The sequence below is a fragment of the Caenorhabditis elegans genome, chromosome I, assembly GCF_000002985.6.
Source record: "Caenorhabditis elegans chromosome I".
Taxonomy (NCBI): Eukaryota; Metazoa; Nematoda; class Chromadorea; order Rhabditida; family Rhabditidae; genus Caenorhabditis; species Caenorhabditis elegans.
The window spans coordinates 6,877,039-6,892,905 of record NC_003279.8 but is presented as its reverse complement, the minus strand read 5'-3'; the positions used below and the strand labels follow the sequence as shown (position 1 = coordinate 6,892,905).

At 34.8% G+C, this 15,867-nt stretch overlaps 2 protein-coding genes and 3 non-coding genes across 8 annotated transcripts; 1 reads left to right on the top strand and 4 right to left on the bottom strand.

Annotated features, from left to right (window-relative positions):
* Positions 1-762: 762 nt before the first annotated feature.
* On the top strand, positions 763-15,847 carry asd-2 (the record flags this gene model as incomplete). Of its 4 annotated transcripts, NM_001263411.2 has the most annotated exons (8): positions 763-820; positions 4,659-4,760; positions 9,794-9,974; positions 11,394-11,659; positions 11,905-12,316; positions 12,865-13,132; positions 13,702-13,901; positions 15,105-15,847. In NM_001263411.2, exons 2-8 carry the CDS (start codon positions 4,689-4,691, stop codon positions 15,164-15,166), a joined length of 1,461 nt encoding a protein of 486 aa, NP_001250340.1. In that variant the 5' UTR covers positions 763-820; positions 4,659-4,688. The 4 variants fall into 4 exon arrangements, with proteins under 4 accessions (NP_001250340.1, NP_001021626.1, NP_001021625.1 ...); NM_001026455.6 differs by having other exon boundaries at positions 13,702-15,843; NM_001026456.4 differs by lacking the exons at positions 763-820; positions 4,659-4,760; positions 9,794-9,974; positions 15,105-15,847 and adding an exon at positions 10,864-11,155 and having other exon boundaries at positions 13,702-14,040.
* C48B6.4 (Tyrosine-protein phosphatase domain-containing protein) lies at positions 1,384-3,704 on the bottom strand. Its single transcript, NM_059567.2, has 8 exons — positions 2,992-3,704; positions 2,854-2,945; positions 2,572-2,810; positions 2,395-2,521; positions 2,203-2,348; positions 1,847-2,157; positions 1,540-1,802; positions 1,384-1,493 (listed from the first exon to the last, which is right to left on the bottom strand). The coding sequence occupies exons 1-8, from the start codon at positions 3,650-3,652 to the stop codon at positions 1,461-1,463; spliced, it is 1,872 nt and encodes a 623-aa protein (NP_491968.1). The 5' UTR covers positions 3,653-3,704; the 3' UTR covers positions 1,384-1,460.
* C48B6.11 lies at positions 4,022-4,162 on the bottom strand. Its single transcript, NR_050229.1, has one exon. It is a non-coding gene; the product is annotated as an Unclassified non-coding RNA C48B6.11 (non-coding RNA).
* On the bottom strand, positions 5,011-5,072 carry C48B6.12. Its single transcript, NR_050228.1, has one exon. It is a non-coding gene; the product is annotated as an Unclassified non-coding RNA C48B6.12 (non-coding RNA).
* On the bottom strand, positions 10,718-10,848 carry T21G5.7. The gene has a single exon (NR_050227.1). It is a non-coding gene; the product is annotated as an Unclassified non-coding RNA T21G5.7 (non-coding RNA).
* Positions 15,848-15,867: the final 20 nt, after the last annotated feature.

Here is a 15,867-nt window from a genome sequence, read left to right as displayed (position 1 = left end):
TACATTTAGCATGAATCTTTTCGCTCAAAATATTTCTGAAAATCTGAAAATGCGAACCCTAATTAATATTTAATTCGATTCGCGGATTTGCCAAATTCTCTTGTTATTCCTCGAATTTCTGGAAAACCCACATCTCGTTTTCTTTCTCTAATATAATCTTAATTCAGATTGAGCAATTCTAAACTTTCAATTTTTCCAATAAATTTTCTTAATACTCTTTACCCTTCCAATACCCTATCCAAAATACTTTCGTGTCAATTTTTCCAAGAATTATTCATATTTTTGAGGTGCAACTCTCACCCCAGTAAGAGAAGATTTTCATTTTTACACGAGGTAGCTTATAAATATCGATGAACTTATTTTTCCAAACAATCTGAGCTTCTCAAATCGAAGCAACAAGTGATATCACATTCAAAATAATTTCTGTCAATGTGGACAATTTCAGTCAGTTATTTGAAAAATACTGAAATTTAAAAAACCTTGCCATTGGAAAATATTCATTCATTGAAAGTATGCTTTCAATATTCTTGCCTCTTATTTCTTTTAGTGCCGCATTCCAACGATGACCTTCTCATTGCAATACATTTGAAAAATGAAAGTGTATGCCGACTGCCTAGGTGTTACGTAACTTGCCATCCAGCCGATTCGGTTTCTTCTCATTTGTTTATTCGCAAATAAAACACCTTATGCTTCTTAGCTCACTTTATCTTTATAGATTTTTATTAATTCAAAAATGACTCCAGTTTTAAATGTTTAATTTCCAGCCGTATTCCTGTCTTCACGCCACCCAATCGATTCTTCAAGTGCTAGGAGCTGTCAGGTAAGCTGTTATTTCTTTTAAAAATTTGTATTTAACTGTAAATAAGTAGAAAACCATTAACTTGAGAAAAGTTCTTCCAATATCCTTTCACCAATTTTATTCTCGTGTCTCGGACAATTCTATTATTCCATCATGCAAGCAATGTACCGGAAAATTGGTGCATTCATAAGGTGCATTCATAAGGCCATCCTTCAATTTCCTTTTACAAATGTTACCTTTTATTGTTTTTATTTTCGGTCCTCTTCCCCTTTACCTACTTTGTTCGGAGCTTTATAATCCTACAGTAATCTCTTAAATCTGAACCAGTTCCCATTGAATTCTTCTTTCCTCTACTTTTTAACATCGATGAATGTGGGTAACCACGGGTGTTAATATCGGGCAATAACGAAATAGTGCAGACTTCACTGGAGAGACCGTCAGAGAAATACCGACAAAGTATGTAATTATGTTCTCCTCCTTTCACCATCACTTCGATGTATTTACTTGCAAGTTTGGAGTTTGTTCACATTTTCAATTCTCCCTCTTATTCTTTTTTAAGGTCAATGCTTTCAGTTCAAAAATAATAAAGCCATATCACTTTATTAAAATTCCATAAAAATCTAGAATACCGTATTCAATATTAACTCTTTGCGTTGTTTTCTTAGGGACCATGAATCAGAAGTTGAGGATTTGACTAAAAAGGATATGGTTATAAATTCAAATAAATGAATCATTCAAACCTGACGTGATACATGCTCATTGATTATTTCGATGTTTCTAACTTTCGAATCAGTAACCTGATTCTTGACGATTTCGTGGAAATGAGTTACATTAACAACATTTTGATACTCAGACTCTCCCATCTTGAAAATCAGAAGTTGCTGTTTCTTCAGGTTCATCGATAATTGAGTCTCAATTCCGAGTCGTTTAACAGTATAAATTCCGCATGATTTCTCACTTTCACTGCCGTAGGGAAAATAGGAAGCACAGTTTGCAGTTTCTTCTGAAATTTAATTTTTTTTTGAAATCTGAGGTTTAAAATTTTACCCGGGTCTAAATCAGATATAGTGTGAATTGTTGGAATTCCTTTATGTAGAATCATTTGCCAAAAGTCTTGTGTCTGTTCTGGATCTGGACTGTTGGCATAAATTTGAATGACATTATTCAGACGGTTTTGAGATTGAATTGGATATGAGCCGAGCGATTTCTGTAGATCAAATTCCTCGGTTTCCAGTTTAACGAGATTTTCAACTTCGTCAGCTCCGCCAATTTGTCTTGATTGGCATCCAGACAGTGAGATCTGAGATGATGAAGAGGTCAGGAAACCCAAATAGCAAGATTTTTCGTAGAGAGCCTTTCTATAAAGAATGTTCGATTTTCATTTCACGGTATCGAAATCAAACCTAGCGTTGGCCGCCTGAATAGGTTGTGTCACGAAATCTGGAACACTGGATCCTTTCTTTTCAATGAGATATGAATTACGCTCCACAAGTCTATCCCGGAGAGGACTGAACTGCATTGGACCATGAAAAAGCCAGTGTTGAGTTGGCTTTAAAAATATAAGATTTATTATTTATTTTTTGATAAAAGCTTACCATATCATTCAAAAGATCTTTTCGAAGATTCTCAAACTCTTCATCTTCTTTTGTATAATCTTTTGATGGATATTCTTGAATATCTCGTTGACAGTGCCAAACAACATACCAACCATAATTTTCTGGTCTAAAAGTTAAAATCAAATCAGTATTAGTAATCTGAACACATTAACTTACACTAGTTTGCATCTTACTGCAAACTTTTGAATTTTGCAATGTCGATATGGATATTCTGGATCTGTCAATCGTCGTACAATTATCTGTCCACATTTGAGAATCTCTTGTTTATCGTCAGGAATATATTGCTTACAGTTGGCCCCTCGTTTCTCCAAAAACTTTCCAAACATTGTAATCAAGCTGATGCGATCTTTATGGCACTGAGTCCAAAAATCTTGTGTTCGAGTTGCGTCAGGGCCCTGAAAGAGTTATAGTGCATTTATTAATTATAATTTCACTTACCAGACATTCGAATTCCAACCCATGACCATTGATTGAAGACTCTACCATGTCAAACTCGTAGCTATTCAGAACTTGCTGACAGCAGGTTTTTTCTGAAATAAAATAACGATACTTGCGATGAAATAAACTGAAACTCACTATCTCTTTCATAATCCTCCTTTGTTGGAATCAATAAATTGGGCTCCGAGTCTTTGTGATTTTCATATTTTTCAAGAAGAGCATTCATATCATACTTTGGCCATCCATTTTCATCATCACTCAAATCAGTTAATAAATCATCAGCTTTACATTCAAGTTCATCAATTTCCTTCAAAATCTCTTCTTTTGGTTTTGATTTACCATAATTCCCAGGAATTCTTCCATGTTCGAGTTCGAAAAGTTCCTTTGGTGTAAGCATGGTTTTACGCTGTTTCAAAAATTCTCGATAGTTTTCCGAGCATACAAGTTCCCTTATATTGGAATGAGTTACATCAATTCCCTGATTGGCAAGATATAACAATGGATCAAATATCGACTCAACACTATCATCACTGGATTGTATATCAAGATGTTCATCGTCAACGCCACTTCCGGTAACATCCACCTCACTTCCAGAAGACACACGTGAGACTTCGGAGACATCACGAGAGATTCTTGAATCGGGAATCGATTCTTCGCATGTTTCTGGAATGACCGGCACTTCCAATATGAAATCTTGAGACTTTGCAACAACGGCGGGACCAGATTCAATATCGACTTTTGTATAATATCGATCCGCTGGTGGCGAGATTTTCGCCTTTTTTGATGATTTTGCACCCATTTTGTGCAAGTTGGAAGACTTCAAAACTCGTAGAAGTTTAAAATGATTGTCTTCGCAAGATTTTATAATCGTGGTTTATTGATCTTCCCTTGTGTACGTTGAAATCAATAATTATGTTTTCAAATGTTTTCACGTCAAAAATGGATTCGTTTTCAAGAATGTTCATATTTTCTGAATATTATCATTCAGTCTTTCTTCAAATGATTTTTAAAAAATAACATTTTTTAATTTTTCTTTGAACAACTCGTGCTCATCCCCTTTCGAACGCTTCTACTGGAACACTTGTTCCATTTTTCGATCCGTTTACATCATCTTATTTTTTAAATTTTGTCACACCAAGCAGTAAAATCCTAAGTGTATATGTCTCTATGTCTCTTTGGAAGACACTTCCGGTATCCGGAAGAGCCGACGGATGCGCGCGCCAATCCTTGTGCGACTGCGGCACTGCAATGGAGAGATGACGGCGGCAATGTTGAAAATGATCACAACAACCGAATAAATGATATATTCATCTTGCGTTAAAAAACACGATTTTCTTCTAATTCCGATAAGATCTTCATTCGAATAATTATATTAAAATGTGCCAAAGCTTCTTGTTATCAATTCTTCCTTTTTTTAAATTCAGATTCTCTTTAAAGCTTGGAGTATTATTTTCTTTTATTGTAGCTTTTTCAAACTGAACATTAAAAAAATTAGGAAAAAAATATTCACAATTTATTTTTTTTTCCGAAATCTTCTGATAAAACACTATAGAATATCTTCCAAAAATGTAAACACGAAAACATCCGTCTAGATAATTCCCGTTTTACGTGACGAATAAGAGGCTTTTGAGCCTACGCTCATCTCACTTGATTCTTAAATTTATTATATAAAGATGTATGCGTCTTCCATCATAAAAATTCTCTTAAATTTTTTGAATTTAAATCCTAATTTCAATTTTAACATACAACTTTCCACATTAAAGTTTTGCCTCTTTTTGAAAACGAGTAATGTTATTTTCTTTCAGAACCGTCTGCGTTGGAACTCTTCTTCAAAAATGCTCTCCACGATGGTACATCACTTTGACGCCAATGACTACGTCAGTGCGGATTGGAAACCAGAACCTACGGTTAGTTCTTTCATTTTTAGCTTCTAGAAAATATTAAAAAGAATTAAAAAGGGTCAGTTGTGGGTCTAATTTTTGAGCGGATGTGTGCACTATCTGCAAATGATTTCCTTTTTCTGATACCTTTCCAATTTAGAAACCACCATTTTGAATCAAAAACTGAACTATTTTCTAATGTTTCCTCTTTTTCGTAGGAAAAGTGTCAGGTAACATTCACCTCTAACCATTTCTTTTTCTCCCTTTTCTCTCGTTACCCATTAGATATGTCAATTAAATCAACATGAACTCTATGTGCCGACCGGACAAATACCGGTATACACCCCCATCTAGTCTTAGATATTTGACTTTTTCTTTGAGTGAGGCTACCTTCTCGTCCTTCTGTGTGCAAACACTGTAAAAGCTCCATATCTCGATATTTAGACACCTCGATTTAGGTTTTTTTTAACTTCTGAAATTTTGTCGGCAACTCCAGATGAAACCAGGACAGGTTTCAATCAACTTGAAAATAAGTAAAAAATTTCAATACTCTCTCCATTTTTTGAAAGGGTAATAATTTAGTATTGATTATCAAAATTGTTTTAAAACCCCGGAAATCTCGGAAGAATTGTAATTGTTTTGTTCAAAAGTTTGCAAACTGTTTTCCATCGGTCGACCACCCAGAATCTATCTTCATTTCTTGTCTATGATTGTTCGGTATACCAAATGGTCCATAAAATCATGATGATTCTTCTCGTTTCCACCTAGATTCTCTCTCTTTCATTTGACACCTTTTCGGCCTGTTTTCTATTGGATTCTTGATGATGATAATATTGAGTGAAACGTAAGTCTCGGCCGCCTTTTTGTTTCTATTTGCATTTTTCATTTCCTTCCGATTTTTTGACAAGTGGACTTAGGCGAGGTACTGTGGAAAATAAATTGAAAAAATATTCTAAATCAATAAAGCCGTAGACGCCTCTATAGAATTTAAGTTTGGGTTTTTAAAATGATCTTTCCAATAATCCTCCCAATCATTTTTTTTATTTTAAAAATTAAAAAAATCTTTCCTCTAAATTTTCTGCTTGATTTTTATCTGATACTCCGTACTATGATGGCTTTCCTAGAATTATTATGCCTTCTGCTGCCGGCAGTGTCAGGTTCTTTTTTGCTGAAAATCTATGAATAAAAGATCAGAAATCTGAAGCTTCAACGCTATAGTTGCAATTAAATCAGGTTAGCGGATTTCGTTGGCGACCGTCAACGTTACGGATGATATATGAATTTACATTAAATGAATTCCATGAATCTAAACGTTTTCATTTTATTTATAGTTTATTTGCTGGATAACCTTTACCAAATCAACTCCGCGATGAAAATATTTTCATTGTCACCCGGACTTTCTTTTGATCTACACTTTTTCATTCATTTGTACGGTTTTGGTAGAGGATGTCGATGGTGGTCGACCTCCCTCTACATCCCACAAAGATTCATATCAGTAAGGAAAGAGATGGTTTGAGTGAGATATCCTTTTCTCAATGACCCCAAAGAGGCGGTCGAGTAGACTGATGGTAGCTGGTATGATTTCTATGGACACCGACACCGCATTTCAGTTTTTTTTAGCATGCACTACAATTAGTGATTATGAAAATTTGAAACTTTTGGAATTGCGATAAGTTTGAGGAAACTGCAATTGAACTCTATCGCTTTTCTCTGATTATAAATACTGCTGCTTTGTCCCTCAATAGTTCTATCATAAATGCTGAATTCGAACCACTGAGTCATTGTGTTGGAAAACAGTTTATTTTAATCCTATTTTTCTTTTGCCCCTTCACAACAATCCATCACTGATCATTCATTCTCTTCTCTCAACTGCACCTCTTCCGTCGTCCACTTTGCCTGTTTGTAATCCGAATTAGTCGTTTCTGTGTCTCTGTTTCTCTCCGTGGAATAAACTAGCCGCCTGACTGACTAACTGATCACAAATACTTCTTGTGTTACTGTTAGTCTTGATTATCTTTTGTACTCCTTTATGTTGGCAGCCATCGGAGTTCGTTCATATTTTTAAATATTATTGACAGCTGACTGCTGCAATCTTTTGAAATCTACTATAATTGCAAGATGCTTAATCGTTCATATACTCCTTCACAAAAATCGGAGAGAATCTAAGATCCTTCATTATCTAGTTCCGTATAATCGGAAGCTCATAAAAATCATCAGAATACATGTGATGCACTGTTTTCCTTTGACGGATTCTTGCCACTACTTTTTTCTCTGTGTGACTTTATTACCGAGTGATCTAAATCTTGGCGGAAAAGGACAAAGCTTATTAGGAAATAAACCTTAAAGCAAAATTAATTCATTGTGTTCTTGATTGCTTTAATTAAATGTTAGAAAATCCCAAATTGGATACTCTAAATTCTATTTATTTTTAACTTGAATTAATATGCATATAAGTTGTGCCTATGGTTAAATAGTGGAGTAGCTTGAAAAAAAATTGAGATTCGAAACTCGGAGATGTTTTTATTTTCAAAAATTGAATTGTTATCGATCAATTGATTGATATAAATTAGGTATAGGTCCATTTGATACAACCTTGAGATTTTCTTCAATTTTCGGAATAATTAATTGAGTTCTTCGTATCAGATACATAGAGAAAGAGAATGAAGGCCAAACCGTAATCACCTGAAGACAAAATAAGGCGTGGCAAAGGTGATATGCCGACAAACGGAAGGGGTCTATCTTATTGGAAATGTTAGAATAAAATGAAAGGCGATTTGTTCGGGTCTCTCTGTGTTTCTCTTTCTCCGTACGGTACGCGCACCAGTACACGGAACCTGTTTTGCCAATGTGTTTCTTCTTGCAATATATCTCTACATCTATGCGTCTCTCTATTTATCCTTGTCTATCATTTTTGACGTGTACGTCAAGGGAAGAAGTAGAAATGAAGAAGAAAAAAAAGAGAGACCCCGCCATTCACTACCTCACCTTTTGCCGCACCTTACCAACAATTTACCGTTTTTCTTGTTCCATCATGTTCTTGTTTTCCTTGACCAGTTCTTATTTCTAGATTTAGATATGAATAGTTAATATTGAGTTAGATGAATTCCACACAAACAATGTCCTTCTGGAGTAAGTTCTCAGATTTTACAACGAATTTCCCCGAAAACCATAGCAACTTTTTTTCGTTTTAGCATTTTTATCTGCCCCATTCATTTTCTCCTCTTTAATCTTCATCTTTTTCTTGCTGCCACCCCTTCATCACACAACCAAATTAGTCAATTGTCGCAAAAACTATCTCTCAATCCAACTGGTTCTTCTAGTGGATTTAGTAGGAAAACCATTATATACACTGTATGATTGATGAAAAATAGAGAGAAATAGGAAGCAGAAGCCAGTCTTGGCGGAAAAGCGATGACCATGGCAAGATATGGACACTTGGCGATGAATAAAACTGATATCTAGGAAAATAAATGTTGCAATGTTTTTGTTTGAAAGTTTGCATTAATGCATAACATGATTTTACTGTAGAATGCAAGGTCTTCAGAACGTTGTTCCTGATCCGCTATTACTGTAGCCGCTGTCAATACGTTTAACGTGCCTTTCCTGAATCTTAGAAAAATAAATACAATTTATTTGCTATGAGTTTGTAATAAAGCAAGCAGAACTATGGATGGCTATGACTATTGAAAGAAGACTGAAGGTTGATTAACTATTTCTTTCGTTCATTTTTTTGTTGTTCCGTCAAAACTTAGTTCCTTTTCTCGACATAGTCCATCAATTCTCTTTGAAGAGACATTTTCCTCATTTATTCTCCCGTATTGTATATATCCTTTCTTCTTTCCACTGAACTTCTGACGTCTTCTTCGCCTTCTCCGCCCTCTATTTTGCCAATTGATGTTATCTTTCCGTTGAGATATCTCACAAAGTCAGCCTACAGGCGAATCACTTCGTTTTTCAGATGTTTCCTCTGTTTCGGCAATGAAAGTTTAAACTTTCATTTCCTTTTTCATCGAATAGTTTTTCATTCATAAAACATTCTACTTTCATTAAAGTTATTTGATCGAAAATCATGGAATAACTGTTTCGTTTGCTTCCTGATCCCTGAATAAAAATTTATCAGAAAACATATTTCTTGAACTATTTCTGCCACTTTCTCATGAATTTCAGGTTGTTTTGTTTTCCCTTGCCTCTCATTCACTCACTTTTACATACTTTACCACAAAGATTCATTTGACTGTCGGGTTTTACGACCTTTCTTTCTCACTTCTTTCTTCTTTCTCAAACACATCAGTTGTTAAGAACTAGAATAAGTTGTATTCCTACGGCTAAAATCCTCCATTTATGGATGTTTATAGTGCGCCTGGAAGATTCTAAAAGAGACTTATCCACATATATGTTGTCAGTTGCCAAAGTCATTCAGGCCTTCAGAACAATTAATAAACCCACAAAACAAACCCTAAACCCTAAACCAATAAGTTTTAACCCTAAACCAATAAGTTTTTCTACGTACTCTTCATATCTTTCTCTCTCTTTAAATTGATGTTATCTCCAATGTTTGTACATTTCCTCATTCCCTCATCCCACACTGATCCAAAAAGTGCACACAAACAAAAAATATGACCCTCGATTTCTTCTCATCCAATGAGTTGAAACACACAAAAGTGGTAGCATTCTTCAGTCCTCTTTCCCCGTCCTCTAGGAGGGTACTGTATTTGTTCGGCGGCTCATCCTATTGCGCACAGGGTATCGTTCAGAGAAAGAAAGTTGAAACAATAGGTTTTTCAATTTTTTTTTATTTTGGAAACAAGAATCTTATAAGAAACATACTTTTTTCAGCTGAATTTTAATGTTGTTCTAATCCTAAACAAAAACTAACATTTTATTGATTTGTTTATCCGCACAACTTACCCAAGTTAAGCTAACCAACAGATTTCATAAAAGAAAGAAAATAACTATATTGGTCCACAATTTCCCATCACTATTTTGCAACAATCATTCTCATCATCTCATTTCTTCCTTCTTTTACCCGTTTTTCAAACGCAAGTGTGCCGTTTCTTCAGCTCACAACTACTGCAACCACTGATCCGCTGGTTGCCACGTCATCATCATCTACGACGTCATCCGAATCACACGTCACAACTGCATCGACATCGGCTCCACAATCTCCAACTCTTCTGGCTCCGCCAATTTCTCTTCAAGACGTCATGACACACGCTTCCACGGATCTTCTAACACCTAACGGTAAATGATATTCATATTAATAATATCTAAAACGCACATAAAGAAATAAGTGTCGTGATTTCATTATTTCCAGTTTTAAGTTATTTTTCTATCTGCTAACTCGAAAATAACAACAAAATTAAAGTTTTGCATGGACACTGAAGCATGTCGTTGAGATTTTCAAAATTTTCAAAATCAAACCAACTGACACCTTATGATAGTCATAAAATCTTCAGCAAGGGAAAGATCGTAAAACCGGGGATGATAGATTGGTATGAGAAGACAATGATGCTCACATTCATAACTCTTTTTAGAAAATTGAAAAATATTACCAGATGTTTGAAATGAGTATCGGAAATTAGATTCTGGATCTGTTCAAAATCTTAAGTTACTGTAAAAGTTCGCCTGTAGTGGATAAAAATAAGTTTGTTAATTCTTTGGAAATGGGAATTTATTGTTTTTGATACTTTTGGAACATGCAAATGGTGCTTTTTATGGAAACGGTATACGTATATTCAAGGAATTAGCATCAGAAAAGTGTCATATTAGTGTGTAGTTTCGAAGTGATTAGATACAATAGGTCAAAACACTTGAATGTCCCGATATCCGTGACATTGTGCGCGCCCTTCTTCCATTCATAGTGATAGCCACAAACTGAAGTACTTTGATATCTTTAGTTCTCTAAACTCTCTCTCTGTTTCACCTACAAAATGCTAGAGAAATAAAAGAGTAGAGTGAAAGAGACAAAAAGATGATCTCAAGTGGATATGGAACCGCCCGAGAGAAAGACTCGGAGCCCAATCGAAAAGATAACCCAAGTTCAGTGAGACGCAGACTTAAAAAGAGCTCCCGCGCGCACGGTGTAACACGGCGAGGGAGCCGTCTGCATCTCTTCATCTTGGATGATCTCTATTTCCGATCGACCGCTGACTGCCCCTTCGATCTGCCGCCATACACACGACGACACACCACACCCCAACTTTTACCTCTCTTTCAACCGTTTCAATCCCTTTAGTACATTATTCTACTTTTATTTCAAATGGATTGTGATAATGGTGTAGTGTCAGAGATATCAGATGATAAAGAGTTATTGAATCTTGAAACGGTGATTCCTCCACCACCAAATGATTCGGGTCATGAATTCATTGGACCATCATCCGGTCCACCACAGGTCACAATAACACCGTCCGGTGTGCAGTCAGGTGAGAAGTCGTGTAGGGAAAGGGTTACTGTAGCATCCTCTTTCGGTCGATTTACACGTTTCTGGTTCTCCCACCACAATGCTCAGGGTTTTTGAGAACATTCTAGGAATTAGTGTTTTTTTATGACATTTTTCTAGAAAACATGCCTGTCGTTTTGAGATTTACATTTTACTGAAACAATCTTCAAACTTAATAGACTCACAAATTTTTATACATAATTATAATAACATTTTGTCAGGTAGCGCAAATGGAGTCTCAACATCACAACAGCAACAATATTCGGCCGAATATTTATCACAACTCTTGAAAGACAAAAAACAGTTGGCCGCATTTCCAAATGTTTTTCATCATTTGGAACGATTAGCCGATGAAGAGATTAATAAAGTGCGTGTTGTTCTTTTTCAATGTGAATTTTCAAAGGAAAGTGCACCACTACCAGACGCAGAAGGAGATAGTACAGTACACACAGAGAAAGTTTTTGTTCCCGCAAAAGAGCATCCAGATGTTAGTTTTTTTTAAATTCTAAAACTTTTTTTTAATAACAAAACAATTTAAAAAAATACAAAATTCGAAAATTAAATTTGAATTTTGAACAAAATAAAAACATATAAAAGCTTAAAATTTTACTTTCTTCATTTAAATGTTTAAAACGATTACTGTATAAATTTTTATCCTTGCACAAATTGAGAATTTTTACAAAAAAAATAACGAAATTATTTTGCTGAAATTTTAAATTGAATATATTACAGTACAATTTCGTTGGTCGAATACTCGGACCACGTGGAATGACTGCAAAACAATTGGAACAAGAAACTGGTTGTAAGATTATGGTACGTGGACGTGGATCAATGAGAGATAAGAAAAAAGAAGAATTAAATAGAGGAAAACCAAATTGGGAACATCTTTCTGAAGAATTGCATGTTCTTATTCAATGTGAAGATACAGAAAATAGAGCAAAAGTAAAATTGATGAGAGCTGTTGAAGAAGTCAGGAAATTATTAGTTCCTGCACCAGAAGGAGAAGATGATTTGAAAAGGAAACAACTTATGGAATTGGCAATTATAAATGGAACATATCGATCGGGAACTGATCAGAGTGCTCTTGCAGCTGCACAATTGGCTGCTGTTAAGCATCAACAACAACCATTTGCCGCCGCACTTCGTGAGTATTCAAATTTCATTATAGGTGAAGTAGCGTTAATCTTCCAAAATCCAAAATAGGCACAAATTCAGAAAAACCACAAAATAAAAACTTTTCTTAAAAATCGCGATTTTTCAATTGTGACTGAAATCTTCATCTGATTGGTGGAAAACTGGACGGAGCAAGTCGTTGATTGGTCGCAGCTTTCATTTTGGAGGAAACTCAAACAGGGAATTTATCCAAAATGGAAAAATCGAGATTTTTTTGTTTTTCTTTTGTGGTTTTTCTGAATTTTTAGTCTTTTTTGGATTTTTGAAGTATAATCCCCATTCAAGCAACTCCACATTTAAAATTCAAATGAATTTCACGGAGAATTGAAAAATAAACAGTTGAAATTTGGATGTCACCTAAATTGAACGCTCGCAGAACTACAAAAACACTTTTTTCGAAAGTGCAGGTGTTTTTTTTTATTATTTAGGAAAACTTTAAAAAAATAATTTTAATTGATCATTTCTAGAAATTATTTTAGGAATTAAAATCATTCCAAAATACAGTATCAATTTTTTCAGAAGCGGCTGCACTTCAACGTGGAGTTCTTCCAATGATGGCTAATGGATTATCTCGTTCACCAACAATGGCTGTCTGTGGAGCTCCAATTGTAATGAGCCCATCTGGAAGAGCCTCTTCTGCTGGTGCAACTGCCACTTCACAAGCTGCTTTGATTATGCAACAACAGTCACAGCTACATGCTGCAAATGCTGGAAATGCAGCTCTACAGCAGCAAGCTGCTCTCTTGCAACAGCAACAGGCTGCTGAATATCAACAACTTTTGTTAAGGTAATCACTTTTCTTTTCAATTCTAGAGATTTATCCTTTTCGGAATACTTTCAATTTTTCGAAACCCAAAAAAATCACCATTTCCCTCCTCTCAGTTATCTCTTCTCTATCTCTGTCTTAATAACAACTGTTTCTCCAAAATGTAGACTGATTGACAGCTGTGTCGTAATATTAACACTAAAGTGGTGACAAGTGGTTTTTGAATATGTAGGATGAAAAGACGGAAGACACGGAAGTTTGCCGGTTTTTTGATGTTTTGAGAAAAAAATATCTCCTAAACACTTGAAGGTGGAGTAAGGGTTTTCACTTTAAATGATAAAAAATAGACTGTAATTACCGAATATAACTGTAAGAAAATTAAAAGTTTTTTTCAGATTAAAAAAAAAAATTTCAATTATTAAAAAATTCCAAATGACTGCTGCCCACTTTTTGGATGTTTTTTTCCGGATTCAGACCAAATTTAATGCCCTTTCTTTCTTACTCGGCTTCTTTTGTAAATTCATTAAAAACCTCACATTAAAAAGGAAAACAATTAATTAGAAAACAAAACAATTTCGTTTATTTTTCAGCCAAGCCGGACTTTATGATTTCTCTGCCATGCAACAGCAATATGCAGCAGTTGGACAGAATGCTGCTGTCGCCGCTGCTCAAGCACAAGCTCAAGCTCAATATGGAGCTCTTGCTGCTGCAGCTGCCGCAAATTCGGCTGGAAATCAACAGTATGCAGACTATGCAGGAGTAGACCTTACGAGTCAACAGAGTGCACATGGTGGGTATTACGTGAGACGATGGGCCTGAAAATTGCTCTCCTGTAAAAAATCCCCTCATTTTTATATAGAAAAACTCTTTTCTCCCCGTTTTATATTGTATAAATTTATTTATTTCATATTATTCATATTTCTCCTCATTATCATCATCCAATCATCATTCCATTTCCCTTAATTTTGAAAACTTTGCGGGCTTTTCTTCAACAGAACTGTTTTGTTGTTTACTTTTTGTGCTCTGCTGCTGCTCTCACACTACTTTAAACGCCTTACTCATTTAATTTTTGATTTCCGTGTGCATGACAGGTCTCTATCTAAACAAACATAGAAATGCCCTAATTCGCCGCCGAATCGTTTTGCTCTTTAAACATGGATTTTTATGTTGAATATTCTAATATTGGGTGGTGCTTGCGGGTTCGGGTTCAACAAAGTTCTAGAATTTTCACTAATATTCTTTAAAATCGTCTCCACTGGGCTCCGAAACACAATGCATCAAATAATATCAGATTATTCATCGAGTTTTTCTATTTATTTATTTAATAATTAGAAAATCAACTAAACTAAACTAAAATGTATCCCAAAAAAATTCATTAAAAATTACACTTTTTTTTGAATAAGTAAACACTTCCAAAAACTAATTTATTTTTTTTTAATTATTTATTTCAACTTATTACAAAATAATTACGAGAAAAACTATTTAAGACATTCCAAATGTTATCTCATGAACGGGTTTCTCAATCAATACAAGTATTTTGAGCATTTCTATTGTGGGTTTTTTATTGAAAAACAGAAACGTTCTTAAGGAGTTAAAACGATATATTATATTACATAGATTTCTAAAGATGAGAATTTTCGTGAAATCATATGCGCATGGGTCTCGTCACGAGGACAATGGGTTACTGTAGCTAGTTGACCGCGTGGCGAGACCCATGTGCTGGAGATATGACGAAAATAATAATATTTAGACGTCTGCGTAATAGCTGAAGCGAGTTTAAAGATATTGCAATTTTGGAGGTTTTTGAATACTGTAGATTGACTTAGAGAAGTGAAGATGAATTAAAATTTTAAAGCTTAAATTTTCGAAAATATTTAAAATAAGAAAAAAGCCTTTGGGAAATAATGTTTTTAATTCTAACCCCATCAATGCTATCCCCATCCATTGAAAGTCTCCTAATATCTCAATATTTTCATGTTTTCAATGTCTTCAGGTGCAATGCTTAACAATCGTCGTCTGTTGGGTGCCTCTCGTGAACACCCCTACAAACAGTAACCAACCAACACCACCAACAATCACCACCATCACATATATACACTCAACACTCAACACTCTTTTTCCCCATTTGAAAAACAAATTACTTTTAATTTTTTTTATTTCCAACCAATGTTTCTTTATTTCTTTTTGTCTGTTGTTTTTTCTAAAATTCTTGAAAAAAAGAAACGTTCACTTCTTTCCAAACAACCAACCAACTCTTTTTCCCCCAGTGTTTCCTTGTTTTTTTTTTGAATCCAATGTTTCCCTTCAATGTTCTTAAAATGGGTTTCCATATCCTTCTCCTGTTTTTAAAACTCAAAAAAATGTGCCTTCCTTGAAAATTTTTGTCAATTTTTCAACATTTTGTCATAGTTTTGATTATTTGCTCACCACCCGAATAAACCCCGCCCACTAACTTTGTTCATCAAAAGTTCTCTAGCGCCGCCCTTTTCATTTCCAATTTTGTATATTTTTAAAACACAACTTTGTCAATCAATTTTTCAATTCGGTTTCCCATCATTTCCCAGCATAATCTAGTGAGATTTGTCTAGAAATTCCCTCTCATTTTGTTTTTTTCTACAATTTTGCCTGTATTTGTTTCGGTTTGCCTCCAATTTTTGCACCTTTCCCACCCACACACTTTTTATCATTTTTGCAATATATATCGAAAAAAAACAATAAAAATTTCTCTTAAACGTTTGTAAAACATCATTTAAATA

Coding starts and splice junctions, on each gene's coding strand:
- C48B6.4 (NM_059567.2), bottom strand. CDS start 3,652: ATGGGTGCAAAATCATCAAAAAAGGCGAAAATCTCGCCACCAGCGGAT. Junction 2,811..2,853: donor GGTTGGAATTCGAATGTCTG/GTAAGTGAAATT, acceptor TAACTCTTTCAG/GGCCCTGACGCAACTCGAAC. Junction 2,522..2,571: donor GCAGTAAGATGCAAACTAGT/GTAAGTTAATGT, acceptor TTTAACTTTTAG/ACCAGAAAATTATGGTTGGT.